Genomic DNA, 23,637 nt, shown 5'->3' with positions numbered 1-23,637 from the left:
CTCTCTCTCTCTCACAGGGTAACTCGGGAATTTTTTTTTGGCTGGTGCAGCATAAGCCTCAGGCTTCCTTTCACCATATAGCTAATAATATTAATGACTCTCCAGTCTCACTGCCAATTGCTGGGGATACAGCAGTTGTAGAGTTGGAGTTACTGGAGCTCCAAAAGGATGAAGGATTGAAACAACTAAAAGGAAATGACTGCTCGACTATTGAGTTTTGGGAGGAGGTTCCAGAACAAAAATATTCTAAAACAAAAGAGTGTGCGCAGAGATTAATATCTATTTTCGGTACAACATATTCTTGTGAGTCTTTGTATTCAATACTTAAATGTATTAAAAATAAGTATCAGTCTGTTTTGACTGATGAGCATTAAAATGAGCTTGTACGTACTACCCTAACAAGTCATCAACCAAACTTGCAATAGCTAACTGCTAAGATGGACAACACCCTTAAAGCATCGACAAGCAAACCTAATATGTAAATATCTTCTGTGAATATTGTCTGTCAGAATTAGTATTTTGAGAAATTTGTGTATCTTTTTTGTTTTTGAAAAAAACTTTAACGAGAAATATGCTTACTTAAAAAAATAGTCATGATTTTTAAACTTTAATCAGTGTTATATATAAAATTTTGATCTAAATAAAAATCAAAATATATCCGCATGAGAGCTGCACTATAAGCCTGCGCGAGCCATGATATGGCCACTCCTATAATAGAGTATGACAAGCAACATTGTTGAAATATACAACAAATACTACTTACTCCATGCAGTGGCGTAGCTAAGTTTTTTGGGCCCTTAGAACCCTTATAATATGATACTATTTATTAAATACAATTTGACAACCATAAAAATTATACTATAACTAATAAATTTACAAAAAAAGTTAAAATGTTACTTTTTGCGCTTTTACAGTTGCAAAATCATTAATATCTTTTACTAGCATATTTTACTAGCATATTTATGCTCAATAGCCAACGTTTCAAGATTGCACACTTTACTTTGACCAATAGCATTTCTTTTATAATCTTTTCGATCTGATAGACATGTCTGCTGATAAATCTTGTTTAATAAGTGTGATTAAATTACAATATTGAATCGGCAGTTGGGGGGAGAGAGTACAGATAAATACTTTTTATCTGTAATCTCATACAGAGTACAGATAAATACTTTTTATCTGTACTCTGTATGAGATTTTCATACTCACTTAATATATCAGCATTTGACTTATTAATTATTTTTTTCGGTTCTAGTATTGCAAAATAATTTTTTACTACATACTTTTGAAACGATTTTTAATTTGTATTATAATTTTGTCTAAAACATAGTAAAAAACACTGATTTTAAAAAAAAACCTGATCTCTATTATCAAGCAAAAATCTGAAGCTAATTCATCGTATTGTCTTTTAGTTCTACGTTGTTTGTTTTCAAATTTTGGACCTACCTGAACTCCTTGGCAATTTGCTCAGATTCGTATTTAATTTTTACTGATTCAATACAGAAATACATTTATCAAGGTCTATATCATGCTTCTGTAGAATTTTTGAAGCATAATAAATTTTGTACATTACGTTATTCAAAAATATACAAATGAAAATAAAATCAAATGTCATCATTTGCTTCATTATTCTAGTCTCAGTCTGCCTTTTTAGTTGATTTAAGATTAATTTCTGTCAGAGCTTTTATAATATCTGCAAAATGAACTTTCACAGCTGTTATAGACTAATCTACCAGACCAGCAAGAAGGGTTGCGTTTTTTAATGTAACTTCAGATTCCCCAGTAAATTTAGAAAGAAGATCCCATCTTTTTGTACCATTTCCAAAAAAAATTATACAAATTTTGAAGGATGTCGAAAAATTATGAAATGTTATTACACAATTTACGCTATCATTAATAACTAAAATTAAGTTGTGACTTGCACAATGAATGTACTCTGCATTTGATTAGATCCTTTTAATGCATGACTGCACATCATTATAAATCCCATTCATGGCATTGGTACCTCCGTGGGCAGGAGCAGCAGTGTGTAGCACACGCTTCTTGATTAGACCGGGGTTCGAGCCCGTCACCACCAAATACGGAGGATGCGGAAAGGTCAGGGAATGACCACCGCATATCCCGGAGCAATATGGCCTTAGTTGCTAATGCTCCTAAAAACCAAATAACAAACAACAACATAACAAACACTTTCTTATGGGAATATCTAAAGGAAAGAAATTTTTGCGATTGCTCTTCATATATCACTGAATTAAGAGAGACAATTAAATAAGAAATCAGAGTGATTGATAAAAACTTGTTACGTTGTGTCATGGAAAATTTACAGAATAGATAGAAAAATGCGTGACTAAAGAGGGTGCATATTTACCTGTCATACATAGGTTTTAAAATAAAACTGTATTATTTAGACTTTTTTGATAGTTTTTTTTCTTTCTTTTTTTTTTTTTTTTTTTTTTCACAAAGGTTGTAGCAGTTTTTCTAGCAGATATTGAAAAATGGAACTTTGGAAAAGCTGATTTGCAAAAGTACAGGCAACTAAGAAAGACATAGCAGTTGTATCAAATGCATCACTTAATTCTGCTGTAACTTATATAACAAGACAAATATTGTAGGCCACTGAAATATTGTTATTTCGGCTGTATTTGATCACAAGTGATCGAATATGGCGAAACCCTGGTAGAACAACAAATGCAGTCAAGCTAAATGAGAAAAAAATAAAGCCCAAAATAATTTGCAAGAATCATACTGACTGCAGCAAATCTTGCAGTTTAAGAAAGCCAGACTCAGTGACAGATGCATTTAGTGAGCAAGCCAAAGAAAGTCACAGAAACGTTTCATTTCAAAGATTATGAGGTCCACTAAAACACAAACCATCTAGAAATATATTGATAAAATGTATCAATGCTGTAAACAGTATCTGTCCATACTGAATATGAGTGGGAATAAGATTAGGTTGTTGTTGGGTTTTTAGGAGCATTGGCAACTGAGGCCATGTTGCTCTATGTATATTGTCTGTAAATTGCATGTGTTTTGAGGTCATTTTTTTTGTTTGCTGGACGAAAAACCAGTTTACAGGAGAAAATACCATACTACCCTTGCCTGAGACCGACTAACTCAGCCACATTGTGAAAAAGACCCATAAAAATTCCTCCCATCATTGACCAGATTTGAACTCAAGTCTTTTCCATCTGGTTTGGAGAGGACAGTGATCCTACCAAGTGTGCTACCCATGAGGGCAATAAGATTAGCTACCTTAAGACATAGTCAACACTCTTGGAGAATCTTTTGCTCAACCTCTGCCATATCCTTGTACTCACCAGCCTTCCAGAAATTTTTCTACCATTGTTTGGCACATAATGGCCTTTAGCTGCCGTTGTGCCGTAAAAACGTCTCAACAAAACAGCAGCAGCAGCAACAACAACAGCATTCCTACCTGCCTCAATGACTTTGTTTGACATTACCACTAGAGGCTAAAATTATATATGAAATGTCTTTAAAAATTTCTGTAGCATTCCTTACTTGATTATATGAATTTCTTTTCATTCATGTACTGCAAAATTTAATTTATATATTTTTTTCATATGCCAATTCAGTGTCAATATTATTGTGTGTAAAATTCTAAAAACTAGGTCTGAAGCAATAATTACATTTTTCAGAAAAGCAACTTTTATCAAGAATGAATTCGCAAATGAGTGATATCAGTCAAGTATCTTCTCTTACTGCAGACAAAGTAGAACGTCTAAAAATGTTCCAGCAAAAAGCAGATCAAGCTGGAGTAGTAATCATTATTGTTTCTGAAGCTTACACCAAATCCAAAACTTCACAGCAACAAGTAAGAAAATAATTTTATTATTTTGAAATAATCTATTAAATCTCTGGTTGCTTGCATTAATTTGATTTAGCCTATATCTGCCATATTTGTGTTTGGCACAAAAGTAATAATCATTTTCCTAGGAAGTATGTTATCCAGAACCTTTGTTTGAAATTTAAGCATATCTCAGACCTGCTTAATTTATTAGGTAATTTGACATTTTATGTATTGCAGACCAGCTACAAATGAGATTAAAAAAAAAAAGAGTAGTTATAGTAGTAGTAGTAGTGGCACATGATGCAAGAAAGCAAGTGTAGGAGCTTATGCAGCATCAGCCAAAAAAAAAAAAAAAAAAAAATCACACCATTCCCTCCAAATGCCTGTCCAGTTCCTCTTTAAATTTATTTAACCTATCAACTTCCACAACGACAGATGGAAGTTTGTTCCAGCAATTAACCACCCGCTGGCTAAAGGCAAATTTCCGCACATCTATTCTACATCTGTCCTTTCTTAATTTGAACTTATGTCCCCGTAGGTTGGTAATCTGAACAAGTGGAAGGATCCCATCAGAATTCAGCGTGCTCAACCCATTCAAGGCCTTATAGACCTCAATCAGATCACCGTGCAGGTGCCTAGTCTCCAGCCACTGCAATTTGCAGAACAACTTATTGCAACAACTTATACATAAAAATTTTATGCTATGTTTATTCTAAGAAATACAGCTGTTGTCAAATGTTAACACACTGTAGATTTTAGTGTTTTGCACCAACCTTACGTAAAAATATAAAAACACAAAGGAAACTGGACTTTTAATAACTGTGTTTATAATAAATTATAATAACCTGTATTTACAATAAATTTAACTTTACGATAAACTATACATATAAAATATTAAAATCTGCTACATTAAGAACAACAAAATGCATTAAAATATACTAAGTTAAAAGCGATTAAAAAAAAAAAAAAAAAAGCGATAAAAAACCATAGCTTTCAAAGGCTCCAGCCTTCTTCTTCAGCGGTATTTTCTTATTCTGCAGTACATCTTTAAATATCAGCAGGTTCATGGTACTCATCACGTGTTTCATTCTCACGCGTTCTGTTCTCTTGCGTTGTGGAACCGGAAGTGGCTCGAGCGGGAGTCATACGGAACCGTTCATCCCTTCTGAGGATAGTGGCCTCAAAGAGGGGATGAATCCGCGTACCTCTATCTCTATTAATGTTGATTGTAGAACAGATCCGCAAACTCTCGAGCCACTTACGGTCCCAGAACTTATGCGCCCGATCGGTGATGATAGCATCGTCCGGGGAGATCTGGTGCTGCTTCTCCCAAAAATGTTCGGCCACGGCGGATTTGCCATACTCCGCATTTCTTATTGCCTTAGTGTGTTCCCCCAGACGATCTTTGAGACGGCGTTTTGTTTCCCCTACATAACATTCCCCACAATCCGGGCATCTAATGCTATATACGACCCCACTTGTGTTCTCTTTTTGAATGGGGTCCTTAACCTGAGACACGATTGTGTGCAGCCTCCGCCCCGGAAGTTGCACACAACGTGTCTGGTACTTTCTTAGTATTCTAGCTATATGATCAGTCAGACCTGGATAATAGGGAATGTATGCAGTGGATGTTGGTGTAAAAGACTCACCTCTCCTCTGATTTCCTTTAACATATTTATCTATAATCCTCTGGGGGTAACCACATTTTGCAAGATCCGTCGTGACCCGTTCATACTCTAACTTCCTATCATCGGAGGTACTGCAATGTGATTTTGCTCTATCAACTAATATTTGCGGATCTGTTCTACAATCAACATTAATAGAGATAGAGGTACGCGGATTCATCCCCTCTTTGAGGCCACTATCCTCAGAAGGGATGAATGGTTCCGTATGACTCCCGCTCGAGCCACTTCCGGTTCCACAACGCAAGAGAACGGAACGCGTGAGAATGAAACACGTGATGAGTACCATGAACCTGCTGATATTTAAAGATGTACTGCAGAATAAGAAAATACCGCTGAAGAAGAAGGCTGGAGCCTTTGAAAGCTATGGTTTTTTATCGCTTTTTTTTTTTTTTTTTTAATCGCTTTTAACTTAGTATATTTTAATGCATTTTATTGTTCTTAATGTAGCAGATTTTAATATTTTATATGTATAGTTTATCGTAAAGTTAAATTTATTGTAAATACAGGTTATTATAATTTATTATAAACACAGTTATTAAAAGTCCAGTTTCCTTTGTGTTTTTATATTTTTACGTAAGGTTGGTGCAAAACACTAAAATCTACAGTATGAATATACCCAACCTCAGAGGCCTGTTTGAAGAATTATTTCGATGTTATGGCCGTCCAGTTGTGCAGTACGGCAGAGAATTTCAGAGGCATAGTGTTAGGGAGGCTAAACAAGAACAACATTTGAGGTTTGCCCATTGATGTAAGACACATAATCTCACACCACGAGGCTTTCAAACAAAGCTACCATTTGAAGATGAACGATTATTTAATATTACCAAGTGGTATCAAAGGAAGATCCTCAATATATGGATTGAAAAATTGCATAACAATTTATACCACATTAGGAGAGGCAAAAGACAGTGCTTTGATAAGATAAGTGACAAGTTGACTCCGGTGCACTTAGCAGGGGTGATTAGTGTGGTGGCAACTAAAGCAAAACAAATTTCGGACAGTTATAGACGAAGACAAATGGGGAAGTTTGACAGGCTTAGAGAACAAACTAAGCTTAGGGGCAATAGTGATAGCACTACCAAGGATTTTGTGGTGAATTTGAGTAATAAACAACTAACTAAAGAACAGTTGGAGGTTCTAAATTTAGGACCGAAATTTGCCATGGTGCCGCCCAGGTTACCCGTTGCAGAAATAGCAATGGGCGTGGAAAGGGCTATAAACAAATTTCCCGAAGTTATAGCTAATGAAATTCGAGTAAAAGTAGCAGCTATCCTTAGTCAAGCTAGAAATGCCCCCTCCAATTTTAATGTGAAGCAAAAATTAGCGCTAAGAAGCCTTAAACAAGATGATAGCATTGTAGTCCTACCCACGGACAAAGGCAGAGCAACGGTGGTTCTTGATAAGGAAACATATAGAAATAAAGCGTTAGATTTATTGGAAGATCAGATAACCTATAAGGTTATTCAGAAAAGTCCACTTCTTAGTTTGGAACGACAAGTGAACAGAATGGTACAGGGTTGGCTTAAGTCTAACAAATTTCTAAAGAACAATATTGGATGCTGCATGCTACAGGTAGCCAAATGCCAAGATTTTATGCCTTACCCAAAATTCATAAAACAGATGTGCCACTTAGACCCATAGTCTCATTTATAGGCAGTCCAACCTATGCACTTTCTGGTTTCTTAGCCAAATTATTATCTCCATTAGTGGGACTTTCTGAATATAGTATTAAAGATAGTAAAGATTTTGTGCATTTTATTAGAAGCCAACGCATAGAAGAGAATGAAATCATGATATCTTTCGACGTGAAATCGCTATTTACATGTATTCCGATTGACCATGGGGTGTGGTGTGCACACATGGCATTACGGAGGGACACCACCCTAAATACTAGAACACAACTAGAGCTAGAGGATATTGGGAAAGGAATAGAGTTATGCCTCTCAAGCACCACTATGGTGTTTGACAATACTATGTATAAGCAGGTTAATGGTACAGCCATGGGCTCCCCCATTAGCGCAATTGTAGCTAATTTAGCTATGGAGGAGCTCGAGGCCAGAATATTTAATGGTAGTGTTCTCACTATGCGCCCCTGGAAAAGGTACGTAGATGATACGTTTTCTATCATTCGGAAGGGGAGTGAAGATCAGGTGTTGAACATCTTAAATGGCTTCTCCCCATTCATACATTCATACAATTTACATCGGAGGCAGAAGAAGGAGGAGTTTTGCCGTTCCTAGATGTGTTGGTCTGTAGGGAAGACCGACAGCTAAAGACTAAGGTATACAGGAAATCCATGTGTAAAGGGCAGTATTCGCACTACAGTTCAGCTCAGACCAACCATCATAGGAACAGTGTAATAAGAACATTAGTTGATAGAGCAAAATCACATTGCAGTACCTCCGATGATAGGAAGTTAGAGTATGAATGGGTCACGACGGATCTTGCAAAATGTGGTTACCCCCAGAGGATTATAGATAAATATGTTAAAGGAAATCAGAGGAGAGGTGAGTCTTTTACACCAACATCCACTGCATACATTCCCTATTATCCGGGTCTGACTGATCATATAGCTAGAATACTAAGAAAGTACCAGACACATTGTGTGCAGCTTCCGGGGCGGAGGCTGCACACAATCGTGTCTCAGGTTAAGGACCCCATTCAAAAAGAGAACACAAGTGGGGTCGTATATAGCATTAGATGCCCGGATTGTGGGGAATGTTATGTAGGGGAAACAAAACGCCGTCTCAAAGATCGTCTGGGGGAACACACTAAGGCAATAAGAAATGCGGAGTATGGCAAATCCGCCGTGGCCGAACATTTTTGGGAGAAGCAGCACCAGATCTCCCCGGACGATGCTGTCATCACCGATCGGGCGCATAAGTTCTGGGACCGTAAGTGGCTCGAGAGTTTGCGGATCTGTTCTACAATCAACATTAATAGAGATAGAGGTACGCGGATTCATCCCCTCTTTGAGGCCACTATCCTCAGAAGGGATGAACGGTTCCGTATGACTCCCGCTCGAGCCACTTCCGGTTCCACAACGCAAGAGAACGGAACGCGTGAGAATGAAACACGTGATGAGTACCATGAACCTGCTGATATTTAAAGATGTACTGCAGAATAAGAAAATACCGCTGAAGAAGAAGGCTGGAGCCTTTGAAAGCTATGGTTTTTTATCACTTTTTTTTTTTTTTTTTTTTTTATCGCTTTTAACTTAGTATATTTTAATGCATTTTATTGTTCTTAATGTAGCAGATTTTAATATTTTATATGTATAGTTTATCGTAAAGTTAAATTTATTGTAAATACAGGTTATTATAATTTATTATAAACACAGTTATTAAAAGTCCAGTTTCCTTTGTGTTTTTATATTTTTACGTAAGGTTGGTGCAAAACACTAAAATCTACAGTATGAATATACCCAACCTCAGAGGCCTGTTTGAAGAAATGTTAACACAGATTTTTTTTTTTATCTACATTTTATTTGTCTGAATATGCATATACAGCAGACTCTCGGTTTACCGAGATCGGATTAACCAGGACATTTCAAGGCTCCAAATTAAAAAAAAAAAAAAAAAAAATCAACCAGAAATCATAAGAAGCGGCGTTCGAAGTTGTCATTGGAAGATTAATGTACCTATTATCTTGCAACCTCTGCTGTCTTCACACCCACCACTCAAAGAAAAAAAAAAAAAAAAAAAAAGAGAGAGAACAAAATGTTTAGTTTACATTGCGTTGATTGTTGTGTTCTGTCGCGCCACAAAAAAATAGTAGTTAGGCAACAACTTATAAATAAAAATCTTATGATATGTTTTTTCTTTCAGTTTTGTTTTTTATGAGTAGTGTATGGTAAGTTTTTTATCTAATCTATCGGCATATTTTTTATGTAGGTATTTTTTATGTTTATCTTTTGGATAAAAGTGAAATCTGGTCCTGCGATAGCGTACACAAGGAAAGATTTGTAACCTGTTGATATGTCGGTTCGTTGAATACTGGGTTGAGGGTGGTGTTTGTGAACTACCCGACGTATTCTGTGGTAGTATGCTGTGTGTCTGTGGGGGGATTGTCACCTAACTCGTATGTATTTGGTCGCAAGCCCGCAACAATGTGTTAGAATTTGCATGAATGTGTCTTGACCTTTCTGATAATGTTTGCAATTTATTAACGTGTCTGTTTTTTTTATTTCTGAGGCCCGTACTTCCTGTCACAAATCTATGGAGGTCTTCAATACAAACCAATCATTCGGATGTAGATAATTTTTTAATTTATCGCGAAACTTCCTAACCTGGGAAAGGTATTTTTGTTTATACAAATATCAAGATTTTAAGGCAAGCTTAACAATATTATGCGATGTGGCCAGTGTTAGTTGTTTTATGCCCAAAATTTTTTGATTTAAATTAACCTTGGTAAACTTTGGAACGATGTTGTTTTGAAGGCAATATTTTAGAAAAGAAATATGGTAACTTTGGGCCGAATATCTTAGTGTTGATTTAATGTAATTTTGCACCAAGCAGTTCATTCGCAAGCAGTTCCTATAATTGTGTGTATCGATAGGTTACACCTGGAGAGACAGGAAGTGAATGAAATAGTCAATAAGAGTTTAAAAAATGAATTAGATAGTATGAATCAGAGCTGTAATTCTCAATAGGTTCTACATTGATATTAATATTTGTAAAATAATAAGGAGTTTACCTCAGTATAGTACGTAGAACACTTCCGTATGATACTCTCCAGAAATTCGGCTCCTCCGTAGCCAGGTGGGAAGGAGCAGCAGTGCGTAGCACATGCTTCTTGATTAGACCAGGTGTCGAGCCCGTCACCACCAAATACGGAGGATGCAGAAAGGTCAGGGAATGACCACTGCATATTCCCGGAGCAATATAGCCTTAGTTGCTAATGCTCCTAAAAACCAAATAACAACAACATCTCCAGAAATTAAAATGAAAAAATCGAAAAACGTACATTAGAGTAAAAAATAATTAAAAACCAATTTAACACAATTAAAAAATCAATTTAATGCAATTAAAAATATTAAAAAGAATAACAAAAATATTCAAAACGATTTTCCTTCCTGAAGCTGACAACGCTTTTCGACCGTATGTCGTGAACACAGGAATGAAAATTACCGAATAAGGTTGAACATGAAACTTAAATAGTGATTATTTGTCTTCGCGCATGCGCATAAAGGTCCCTGCATCGGAGATCAAATATGGCCAATGAACATTAACAGAATTCTTGTGTAATTTAATTTCTATGGTTTCTGCAATTAATAGTCGCATATAATTACGTTGGACATTAAGTATTTTGGCCTCGTTAAATAAAATAAAAAAGTGTTTTTCGTTAATGGCATGAAAGGCTAATTCTGATGCTGCTGAATGAAAAGCACGAACTGAGGCTTCATATTGATTTACACGAATATTCAGAGAAAAACGCGTCGAACCTTAAGACGAGTCGCAATCACTGCACAAAATGTTGTATATCAAGTCATTAATTCGTGTTGCAAATGCGGAAAGAACCGAGCAATTGTTCAGTATATGTATAATTTCCGTATTGGCCTGACCACAATTTTAAATTTGGTATCTTTAAAGAATCTATTAAACTGTTTGTGCCACTGTTCAACATATGGGACAAAAATAAAGTATTTTTTGATATTACTATTGTTGGTTGGTGTAGTATTTTGTATCCTATCCTTAGCCCTGTACCCTAATTCGGTTTATTGTGTGGTAAGGGAATAACCCATGTTTAAGAACCTGCTAGTTAATATTTGTATTTCTGAGCCCAAAGTAGATTCCATCATTGAATATTTATAGGCATTTAGAAATTGATTAAGGATAATCAATCTTTTGTAGGTGAATGGGTGATAGCTATTATAATGTAGAAGCATACCGGTGTTTGTAGGTTTTTGATAGATGCTAAATTGGATTTTATTCGAGTCCCGAGTAAGAGTGAAATTTAGAAAGTTTAATGACTTTGTATCCGTATCTTCCCTTTCCAATGTAAATTTGAGTCTAGAATGAATATTATTAAACGAATGTAAAATGTCTTGGATAGTGCTACTATCAGTAATAACTAGAACATCGTCTAAATATCTCCCATAGTATGTGATACAGGGTCAAAAAGGTGTCAAATATATGCTCAATCGTTGAGAGATAGATCTCTGACATTAAGCCGCTCAGGCTCAAACCCATTGGTAATCCAAAAATTTGTTTGTACACCTTGTCTCAAAAGGTGATATAGTTGACCTCAACTAACAGTTTAATTAAGTGAAAAATTTCCTTAATAGGTAGCTTCGTATAATTAATCTGTATCGAGTTATTATTTAACATATCCTTAATAGGTAGCTTCGTATAATGAATCGGTGTTGAGTTATTATTTAACATATCCCAAATAATGTGTATTCAACGTTTACATTTGTATATAATGAGGTAACATCTAGTGAGAATAAATTGTCATTGTCACCAAGTCTACAGTCTTTAAGATTATTAAATAATGTATCGTAGTTCTTAATCCCAAATTGTATTACCTGTCTAAAGAGTTTTATAATGCTATATACACGTGTGGCTAAGGATGAAAATGCCGAGTTCATGTAGGAAACAATAGGTTGAATAGGAAATCCAGTCTTGTGTAATTTTACCTGACCGAAAAGTACAGGAATGTTGTATGTTCTGGCCTTCAATTCCTTTAACTGAGCCATAGTAATGTTGTCATTTTTTCGATACGTGGTTAACATTTTATTGTATTGATTGACCAAATTGGTAAACAGTGCCGGGTCTATTTCAAGATAACTAGAGGTATCTGAAACAACTGAATCTAACTTATTAATATAATCAGGTTTATCTAGTATTACCACTGTATCTCCTTTATCTGCCCTCTATATAATAATGATGCGGGTTTCTCTGAATATTCGTGTAAATCAACATGAAGCCTCAGTTTGTGCTTCTCGTTCAGCAGCATCAGAAGTGTCTCCATAGCCAGGTGGGAAGGAGCAGCAGTGCGCAGCACACGCTTCTTGATTAGACCTGGGTTCGAGTCCGTCACCACCAAATACGGAGGATGCGGAAAGGTCAGGGAATGACCACCGCATATCCCGGAGCAATATGGCCTTAGTTGCTAATGCTCCTAAAAACCAAATAACAAACAAACAAGCAGCGTCAGAATTAACCTTCCATGCCATTAACGAAAAACATACCTTTTTATTTAACGAGGCCAAAATACTTAATGTCCAAAGTAATTATACATGACTATTAATTGCAGAAGCCATAGAAATTAAATTACGCGAGAATTCTGTTAATATTCATCGGCCATATTTGATCTCCGATGCATGGACCTTTACGTGCATGTGTGAAGACAAATAATCACTATTTAAGTTTCATGTTCAACCCTATTTCATTCCTGTGATCAAGACATACGGTCGAAAAGCGTTGTCAGCTTCAGGAAGGAAAATAGTTTTGAATATTTTCATTAGATTCTTTTTAATATTTTTAAATTGCGTTAAATTGATTTTTAATTGTGTTAAACTGGTTTTTAATTATTTTTTACTCTAATGTAAGTTTTTTTTTTTTTTTTTTTTTTTTCCCCGTTTTAATTTCTGGAGAGTATCATACGGAAGTGTTCTACATACTATATTGAGGTAAACTCCTCTTATTATTTTACAAATATTAATATCAATGTAGAACCTATTGAGCATTACAGCTCAGATTCATACTATCTAATTCATTTTTTTTTTATATACGACTGAAGATTTCAGTGGAGGGGACACACATTTCACCATAATAACGTAAAAACCCACAGAATTCCAGCTGTCGGTATTATCACAAATGCAGTACGATCGAGTTTACTACCCATTTATAATGAATTGCACTAACAGAAAAGCCCAATAAACTGGAAACTGCATATTTTTTTATGGTAGCAACCTCCAGGAATATGCTTTAGTAAAATGTGAGCTCACGTGGGTGATAATGGCGAGTTTTCTCCTTAACCTTGCAAAGTTCTTTAGAGAAAATTTCGTTTTGACCATTATTATGGTGCCGACTAAGAGAATAAGTTACAGCTGTACTATTAAATCTACCAAGAAAAGGAAAGCGATCGATTTGGATCAAAATTTTATAATAATAAAGATGTATGAAATTGGTCAAACATTAACAAGTATCACATGGAATTCAGATTTGTTAGTGTCAACAGTGAACACAATAATAAAGGAGAAAGAATACAAGAAGCAGTGAAGGAATCTGCACAAATGAAGTCAACTATAATAACAAAGGCTTCGAAATACATATCAGTTTTTACTGTACAATGACATGAGTTTTTTTTGTTTTTTTTTTCCTTCCTTTTATGTTTTCTTTTCTTATGTGCCACTCTGGCTACTTCACCGCCATCCCTAGATAAAGTTTTTAACTGAACTAATTAAAAATATATAAATATTTTTCTTCATTCTTCTGAGGATATTATGTGGTTTTGGTAATTTTGGTATGTCAGGGATATAGTAGAAATATTTTATTAGTAGTTCCCAAGTTACATAAGAAGTCCTGGAACATATCTCTTATGTATGTCAAGGACTAACTGTATTTTTGGATTAACTGGGAAATAAATTATCTGGGATTTTTTTTTTTTTACCGTCTATCCTCGAAAATCAAGAGTCTACTGTAAATGAACTTTAGACATGCTGATGGCTGTTATTTGCTCTGACTTCTTTTGAAGGTTGAATAAAGGATGCAGTACAAGTAACAGTGTTTATTGATATGGAAGGTAATACTAAGATAGTACATAATTAAGGTTAGACTATCCCGTGTTGTAGAGAGATCTTCAACTTAGAGAGCCGCCTCCATAGCCAGGTGGGAAGGAGCAGCAGTGCGTAGCACACGCTTCTTGATTAAACCGGGGTTGGAGCCCGTCACCACCAAATACAGAGGATGCAGAAAGGTCAAGGAAAGACCACCGCATTTCCTGGAGCAATATGGCCTTAGTTGCTAATGCTCCTAAAAACCAAATAACAAACAAATAACATCAACTTAGAGAATGACTGTAGCAGTGGCTATAAATGATAGTCTCTTAACCTAGGGGGAAAACCATATTTTTTCTAATTAGAACTATCTTTGTATTCAACCTAGACTTATCATTGTACTTTGGATACATTTACAGTGTACTATAGTCAACCCCAGGGACTCGTATACGGGTACAGGCTTAGCACACCCACAGTCCTGAGCTGGATATCATCATTCTTCTCTTTCTCGGTGATTCCCTTCTTTTGAAGCTTTTTATTGTTTTTTTATTTTTATTTATTTATTTTTATTTATTTATTTTTATTATTATTTTTTTTTTTGCAGTGAGAGCATACTCTCACACTCAGAGGGTACTTTGCCCAATAAACTGGAAACTGCATATTGTTTTATGGTAGTAGTAGTAGTGGCATGTGATGCAAGAAAGCAAATGTATGAGCTTATGCAGCATCAGCCAAAAAAAAAAAAAAAAAAAAAAAATCACACCATTCCCTCCAAATGCCTGTCCAGTTCCTCCTTAAATTTATTCAACTTATCAACTTCCACAACGACAGATGGAAGTTTGTTCCAGCAATTAACCACCCTCTGGCTAAAGGCAAATTTCCGCACATCTATTCTACATCTGTCTTTTCTTAATTTGAATTTATGCCCCCTTAGGTTCGTAATCTGAACAAGTGGAAGGATCCCATCAGAATTCAGCGTGCTCAACCCATTCAAGGCCTTATATACCTCAATCAGATCACCGTGCAGGTGCCTAGTCTCAAGCCACTGCAATTTGCAGAACTTAAGCCTCTCTTGGTAAGAGGATCCCTTCATTCCCCTCCATCCGTATCATGGCCATAGTTGCCAGCGTGCCAGTAACTCCCTTCCCTCACTTGGTTCACCGAAATTTTGGACAGCTGATTCAAGGGCACAGACGATAATATTGTTTTACACATTGGCATTAAGAGTAGGAGATCTGCAGACTTACTTAACAAGTACAGGGCAATATTGAGAAAAAAGTCACGAGTTAGGGTTAACTCTGAAAGTGTCTTCAATTTTGCCAAGCCAGGATACGTCAATCAATTTGGCCTTGGAGAGAGAGAGAGAGGGTGCAAAGCTCATGGGGGTAGAATTTTTCTCAGCATGCTCTGTGCATTTAACAGGAAAGACTGCTTCTGCAGGGATAGAATACACTTTAATAGAAAGGGTGCAAGAATATTTGACGATGTTATTGAGGCTGTGTTAGGTAGTTCGGAAAATTGCAAGCTTTGGGGGGGGAATGCGAAATGATAGATTAACAGTAGCTTCAGCCAGAGGTGAGAATGATTCTTGCACTGCTTCTACTAGAACAAGCAACAGCCTGGAAAGTAAGGTGCTTGAGATTTCAAGGCCTGTTGTGAGCCATCATGGAACAGGTATTTACATGGGCTGTGTCAGAGTAACTAAGGGTAAGAACAGGTGCATGTATATTTCCATGAAAACCAATGCTAGGAGCATAGTAAATAAATTTAATGAGATTGAAGTGCTGGTCAAGTCATCAGATGCAGACGTTGTTGGGATATCAGAGACGTGGTGTCACTCAGATATAAAGGATGCAGAATTTGAATATGAAGAGTACAATGTGCACAGAAAAGATAGACAGGATAAGAAGGGGGCAAGACTCTTAGTTAAGGCACATAAAATCAAAGGTATTCACCCAGCTGACTGGTATGACCACTGTAATGTTGAGTGAGTTTGGTGTGACATTAGCACTGTGAAAGAAAAAATGAGAGTAGGAGTGTGTTGTAGGTCTCATGACTCTGAAAAATACAAGAACAACTGTACAGAGAAATAGAGTGGGCCAGTAAATCAGAATGTCTTATAATGGGGAAATTTTCTCTTTCCAGATATTTTGACTGAAACTTTGAGGGTTGGTCACTCACACACTAGCTGTTTGTTTGGTTGGTTTTTAGGAGCATTAGCAACTAAGGCCATATAGCTCCGGGGGGATATGCGGTGGTCATTCCCTGACCTTTCCGCACCCTCCGTATTTGGTGGTCACGGGCTCGAACCCTGGCCTAATCAAGAAGCGTGTGCTACGCACTGCTGCTCCTGCCCACCTGCCTATGGAGGCACCCCACACACACTCTAGCATGACTTTTGTGGATTTACTGGATGACTGTTTTGTAAACCAGCATATTACAGATGTAACAAGAGACCAACATTCTTGATCTGATTATCAGGATTGATTATTCATGCATTAAGAAACTGCATATAAGAGAACCACCAGGTAGCAGTGATCACAGTGTATTGAAGTGGGGTTTACTTAAACACGTAACTACCATCAAGGGTAAAGGGAAAGGTTTTTGCCTTCATAAAGGAGACTGGAGTGGTCTTATGCAGTTTTTAAATTCTATACAGTGGGACCAACTGATGATGTTACCATCTGAAACTTCTAAATAGGAAGTATTCAAAGAAACAATCATACAGGATACCTAAGCTTTTCGTAGCAGCTAAAAAAATGCTGTTCAAGGCTTATATCTAAATGGATTTCAGATGAAGTAATGAGACCTTTGTCAGAGAAGAAAAATGCATGTGACTCATAAATTATCAGGTGATACAGAAGCCTGTGGTAGATATAAATTAGACTGCAATAAAGTCACAAAGGATGTTAGGCAAGATAAGGCAGATAAATGTTTGGCAAAGGAGGCAAAGAAAAATAGCCAAAACTTCTTTTCTTAAACACTAGAAGGAATGGGATGAATCACATTGGTCCACTTGACATCGATGGTTCAACTGTTGCTGATCCTGCTCAAATTGCTGACAAAATGAATAAGTATTCTGCACTTATATTCACACATGAGGAATTCTTTACGGGAGTGGATGCTAAGGTTATCAATCTCAGGTCAACAGAGATAAAAGAAGAAATCTTCCATAAAAACCTCAGTGAAACACCTGACTGATAAAGTTATTAGTCAGATGTTTCACTGAGGTTTTTATGGAAGATTTCTTCTTTTATCTCTGTTGGCATGGTGGATTTATCTACATCAAATAGAATGATGGTTGGCCTTTTTTGCTTTCAATCTAATTGATATGATTTGAGAGCTTTCGAATATTGTTTGGGCCTCCTTCCTGGGAGATGTCTGAATGGCAAGGCCCGGCAGCCTAGCCTTTCTTATGCTTTTAATTTTGACTTTCTTCATTTGATCTTTAAGTTTAGATGTAAATAGATTTTTGACAGCCTTGCTCGTTTCAAGCTAGACTTCTTCAGTGGGCTTGAGTATAATGACATGTGACTCTATTTTGGGCTTAGTTGGTTTTCTGGTCTTTTCCTGTTACTCAGGGGAGACTTGATCAGTACTTGGCAAATCACTCCTAAATACCTCAGCATATGAATGGGGGGGGTATTGTGGCATTTATTTTCCCCATTCTTGAAACATTTCAGTGTGCAGGTGCAATACTATTCCCTCCATTTTAGACCAGATGCCAATAATATCTGTCCTAACAGCTGCTGATACACGATTTTCCTTTTTTTGTCTTATATCTTTCCTGCGCTCTGAGCTTTAAGAATTTGTCTATTGGTGTTCCTTGCAGCATATCTTCTTGGTTGAGGGTGTCCTTATTTTCAGAGTCACTTGAATTGTCAGTTTCTGGTTGCGCTGAATTTCTCTGTGGAGGGGGTAGGACTGTTTCTGACCTAAGTAGTGGTTTTCGTTTCATTTTTCTATTTGTCTGTGTCTTACATGAGTTTTCAAGATCATGGATTGCAGAGACAGAATTATAAAACAGTCTTGATCCATATATTCAATGTCAGTGTCAGAATCAGACATATTTGCAGCTTTCAAGAAAACATTCGGATAAGCAAGCAGAAACTAGAAAAGTTCACTAGTGCTCCTTGAAAGCACACTCTAGACAAACTTAGTTAGTTGGAGCACAACACAAAACTTTACCAGAAATCACCTGGTAAAGTTTTGTGTTGTGTGTGTGAGGGGATTCCTGCTTGATTTTTGTATGTAATTAGTTAGCATTTTTGTCTACTGGTCAGGACATACTGGCCACCATAGACGGAACACTAATAGGATTCCTCTTCCTAGGCTGAATCTGTTGAGTCCAGAAGTAACACATTATTCAAAGATAATCCAAGGAAAAGAACATTAATTTTCAGAGCTAAAGCACAACATGGACAGTCAGTTAAACAGTCCTAAGGGTGTGTGTGGGTGATTTTACACAATCACCCACAAATGGTGCTACACAATCCAGGCAACAGATGAATGCACTCAGGTGCATTCATCTGATGCCCAGAATATTATAGTTCAATCAGAGACCTAGCCCCATATTGGAGCTTCAAGATTGGAGCACGATTCTAGTCTCTACATACAAAAAAACTTGTAGACAGTGTCTCCTCAAGTGTATTAATGCCATGAAAGCACATGAGAGCTATACCCAACATTAAATTTTTATTTTTTCTAACCAGAGGATTTTTAATTATTTTCCCACCATATTTTGGAGGATTGAGTGAGTGTATGCATGCATGTACACACATGCATGTTTGTACACTTATGTGATATTAACTAGGAAATTGGCTCTGAGTCCTTTAATTGTAACTCTTCCAAAAGTATTTACATAGGGTGGTGTGTGTGGGATGAAAAAAAATGTTTTCAGGAACAAAAAAAAAAACATCCAAAGTAACTCAGAGAGAAACTTTACTCCTTCCTAACCAACCAAACATAGGTTGGTTAACTATTGGGACAATAGTTAACCAGCCTAACTATTGTCCCAGTTAAAGAGGCCTTTAAGAATTTCTTGATGTAATTTAATATTTATGTAATTTAAATAATTTAATATTTTAAATATTTTTTTTCTGTATCCAGGTTTTCTACTGTGAACATAGGAAACAAGTTGTACTTGTGAAATATGATCAAAGTCCCCTTCCTTCTTGGTTCACCATGCTCATGGGGAATGATATGATAACAGTAAGTACTACTTTTTTTTTTAATCAGAGGGTGTGTGCGTGAGTGAGAAACTTTTTTAATCAGAGGGTGTCTTTAGATTAATAAAGAATTGGCTGGCAGATAAATAAACACAATGTAATTTTGGGAAGAAAATGCAGTGTGTGTGTGTGTGTTCCCCATGCTGTAGGATTTTTTACATCATACTTAAATGCAAGCATTTTGCTTAAGAAACTGTAAACTCATGGTATACTTACTATCAGAAAAATTGTTCCACATTAAAAGTGATAATTGACTTATTTGAACTTTGATATAAAAATAATTAAGAATACAGCAAAACCTTGCTAATTCTGATTCCGGATAATCCAGGTCGAAATACGAAAAATTCTTTCAAAGTTGAGTACTGTACTTTGAAAGACACATGGAATTTAGGAAGGCAGATGAGTTACTCTGACTGCACAGAGAGAGAGAGAGAGATGGAACATACATCACATTGGCTTGCATGTTCAGTATTGTTGTTGACCCTGAGTCAGATCGGTGTAATTGCTTATATCGCTATATTATGGGTTTATAATTGTTGGCTAAACCACAACACCATTGCCTTGTTGAGGTCAGGTCCTCATATGCAGACAGTTTCATTGTTTTTTTGATAGTCATGCCCTTAATGCTATCAGATGTGCCTGCAAAATCTAATAGCTTCCCTTTATTTTTTACAATGTTGCATATGGTTTGATTATCAACATTATAATGGTTCATTAAAGATTTAATGGATGCACCATTTTCAAACTTTTCAATAATTTCAAGTTTTTGTTCAATTGAAAGCACAACTCTTTTGCATTTACCCATCATTTTTGTGATTAGTTTGTAATTAGTTTGTAGTTTAGAAATGTGCTTTTGATCATTTTTAGATCCTTTTTTGAATTTCAGTTAGAGCTTCTTGGTAGAGGGGTCTCAGAGTGTGACTTCATTATCATAATTTTTACTCCTTAGTTAAATAGAATTTTGATATCTATGAGTAAGGCTCTTTTTTATTTTTTTTTCTGAATATAAAGTACAAGATATTTTCTAATTGTCATCCAGAAACAGCTACAGAAAACTATCAGTAACTCAAAATCCATCCACTGCTACCATCCTTCCTCATCACCCCATGCACATGCATACTAAAGCCAATAATCAGCATCTCTTCAGATGCCCACTCAATCAAAAACATGAAGATGCATCAGGCATTGTATGGTCTGGTGGCTGTTTCTGAATTTCTGAAAACTGATTGTATTAATTATAATCATTAGCTATTGACTGGGGGGGGGGGAGAAAAACTGCAACAACTAGTAAAAGGCAGAAAGTACTGTTATAACTGAGACAGCACCTTCAGCCACCTTTTTTGCAATATAAGCAAAAATGAAAAAAAAGTAACGCCACATAAAATCATAGCTACCTCCTGGATGGGGGGGGATAGCCATATCAGCTGGTACTGCATGCTTGGATTTAAAAACATTGGGTCTGTACAGCTGCTGTGCACTTTAGTTTCTGAACTGAATAGACATATTCCTTTGCAATGTGTTGTGCACTTTTGGAGCAGTGGATATGTAGTGGTACATCTTGTTACAGTACTGTGAAGGATTAATCTACTGTTATCTATATGAGGCCTCCATAGCTGAGTGGTCAGGAATGGGAGTGCAGTAGCACACGCTCTTTGAGTAGACTGGGGTTCAAGCCCCTAACTGCTAAATACGGTCGATCTGCCAACCCGCACTGGACCAGTGTGGCAGATTATGGTCCATCTTCCTCAGCATGAATTGTTGAGGAGGCTTCCATCCTGCAGTGGGTTGATAATGGCTGCAGTTTACCTTTTTTATCTACATGGTCTAGTATTCTAGCAGGGCAGTGTATTTATGATTTTCACACACACACACACACACACACACACACACACACACACACACACACACACACACACACACACACACACACACACACACACACACACACACAAAATAAACTAATAAAAAAAAAAATTCAGAAATTCTTCAGCTTTTAAAGCTTATTTTATATTGTTAGATTTGATACGGAATGATTCAAGTATTCCATCATCAGTATATAAGCTTCTTTCTTTTTACTTATTTACAGAATGTCAGCAACTCTCAATTCATATCAGCATTAACAGCTAGAGTTAAAAGAGCATTAAATCCTGCTTCTTCAGAAGCTCCTAAAGATGCAACAGCAGAAGCAAAAATTCAATTTTTGGTATGTAGTATATGGATAAACATATTTGGAAAATGCCTTTAACTTTGACACATTGATTATTGACACATTGCAAATGATTGACACAAATATTTATTGACACATTGCAAATTATTGTTGTAGTGCAAATTTTGCTGTTGGAAGTAAATAACAATATTGATGTTAGTTGTAAAACACCTCATAAAAATATTCTTGCATATAATTTTAGCTAGATAAATTTACATATATTCTCAAGACAGCCAAGGCCATAAAGTTCACATATTCATTGTGACTACCTACATATTAGATTAAAGGCAACCAGAGTTTGTTAGGCCACAATTCAGTGGGCTGCACTTTTTGTAGCAGTGTAGCTTGAACTAGAAACTTTCTTACTTGTGGTTGTGCATACTAACCACAGGCAATTTTTTTTTTTTTTTTTTTAAACTCAAGTATTTTTTTTTTTTCATATACATTAATGTTCAGTCTTATATGAATTAAAATTATTATTTAAACTAGAAAAAGTTTTGATTGAAAATTGAAATGAAAAGTTAATTGAAAATTGATGTTAGTTGTAAAACGCCTCATAAAAATATTCTTGCACATAATTTTAGATAGATAAATTTCCATATATTCTCAAGACAGCCAAGGCCATTCGAATTCACATATTCATTGTGACTGCCTACATATTAGATTAAAGGCAACCAGATTTTGTGAGGCCACAATTCAGTGGGCTTCACATTTTGTATCAGTGTAGCTTGAACTAGCAACCGTCTTACTTGTGGTTGGCCCCGAGTGCCAAGCGATAGTGTCCAAGCGATTTTTCCTAAGTGATATATAGTGCTCTTTCTAAGTGATTCCGTTATATTTTCTTTCCAGTGCTTTTCTCATCCTTATTTCTTTATAAGTGGTTCTGTACTTAACAGATCCTAAGTAAGAACCCAGAAAGGAAAATTACCTTTCTTTTCCTAGTATATTTATTAATTTTTGCACTAACAAACTAACCTCTCCAACCACTTGGCCACTAGGTGGCACCGCTCCTGCCTCCACGTGGCAGGGCTGGAAGTCTGGGAGAAGAAATCCACTCTCCCAGGGCTAAAAGGAGCAACGATGGACAAAAATAAACAGTCCTCGTGTGGATCTTATGATTCAGAACTGGACAAACATAATCCAGATCATGACGACACAAATGTATCCCATGCTAAGAGACAAAAAAAAGAAGGAATGGATAAGACCACACCACTCTTTCTAATACTACACTCCTCCACAGACCAACCATTGAGTAAGCTGTCCCCATTTTTGATACAGAAATGTCTCGAAAATGTGGCTGGCCCTCCAAAAATGGTTCAGCGATTAAGATCCGGAGATTTATTGAACGAAGTGACCGAACATAGACATGCTGAGAGGCTATTGAAAATATCTACTTTCGGTGGAATTCCCACGAAGGTTACCCCACATGCCACCTTAAACTCCTCTAAAGGGGTAATATCAGAGTGGGATCTATTAAACGTATCAGGGGATGAACTTGTGCATGAACTAAGAGATCAAAACGTGGTACAAGCCAAAAGAATTGTTATTAAAAGAGATGGAGAACCTGCTCCCACACGGACGGTGATTCTAACATTCGAAACACCAAATCTACCTACTTATATTAAAGCTGGTTATCTTAGATGCCAAGTAAGACCATACATTCCAAATCCAGTCCGGTGCTTTAAGTGCCAAAAATTTGGTCATTCCCAAGCTGTCTGCAGAAGTGTAGCCACTTGTGCTAACTGCGGATCCAAAGAGCATACACACACAAACTGTAACACTGAAGTGCAAATTTGTCCTAACTGCCATGGTAACCACTCTGCCTTCTCTAAGGAATGCCCTCAATGGAAAAGAGAAAAGAATATTCAAAAATATAAGATTGAGCAGAAAGTATCCTATCAAGAAGCTAAAAAACATTTTGCAGTACCTGCTAAGTCACCTACATATGCTTCAGTTACCCAACGGCTACGCTCAGTAGAAACTCAGACAGA

The 23,637-nt window shown here is 36.4% G+C and overlaps 1 protein-coding gene across 2 annotated transcripts in view; it reads left to right on the top strand.

The window, feature by feature from the left end:
* The window catches only part of LOC150078362 (uncharacterized), a 399,628-nt gene that overhangs the window by 285,132 nt on the left and 90,859 nt on the right, over nucleotides 1-23,637 (top strand). For both annotated transcript variants that reach the window (XM_090385439.1, XM_090385438.1), the window contains exons 11-13: nucleotides 3,654-3,829; nucleotides 19,322-19,423; nucleotides 21,527-21,643. In XM_090385439.1, coding sequence (XP_090241565.1) covers nucleotides 3,654-3,829; nucleotides 19,322-19,423; nucleotides 21,527-21,643 — 395 coding nt within the window. The remainder of the gene's footprint in view (nucleotides 1-3,653; nucleotides 3,830-19,321; nucleotides 19,424-21,526; nucleotides 21,644-23,637) is intronic.

The sequence above is a fragment of the Mastigoproctus giganteus genome, chromosome 11, assembly GCF_048544385.1.
Source record: "Mastigoproctus giganteus isolate SK-2022 chromosome 11, ASM4854438v1, whole genome shotgun sequence".
In the NCBI taxonomy this organism is placed as follows: Eukaryota; Metazoa; Arthropoda; class Arachnida; order Uropygi; family Thelyphonidae; genus Mastigoproctus; species Mastigoproctus giganteus.
The sequence above is the reverse complement of the archived record's forward strand: the minus strand, read 5'-3'. Positions and strand labels throughout refer to the sequence as shown.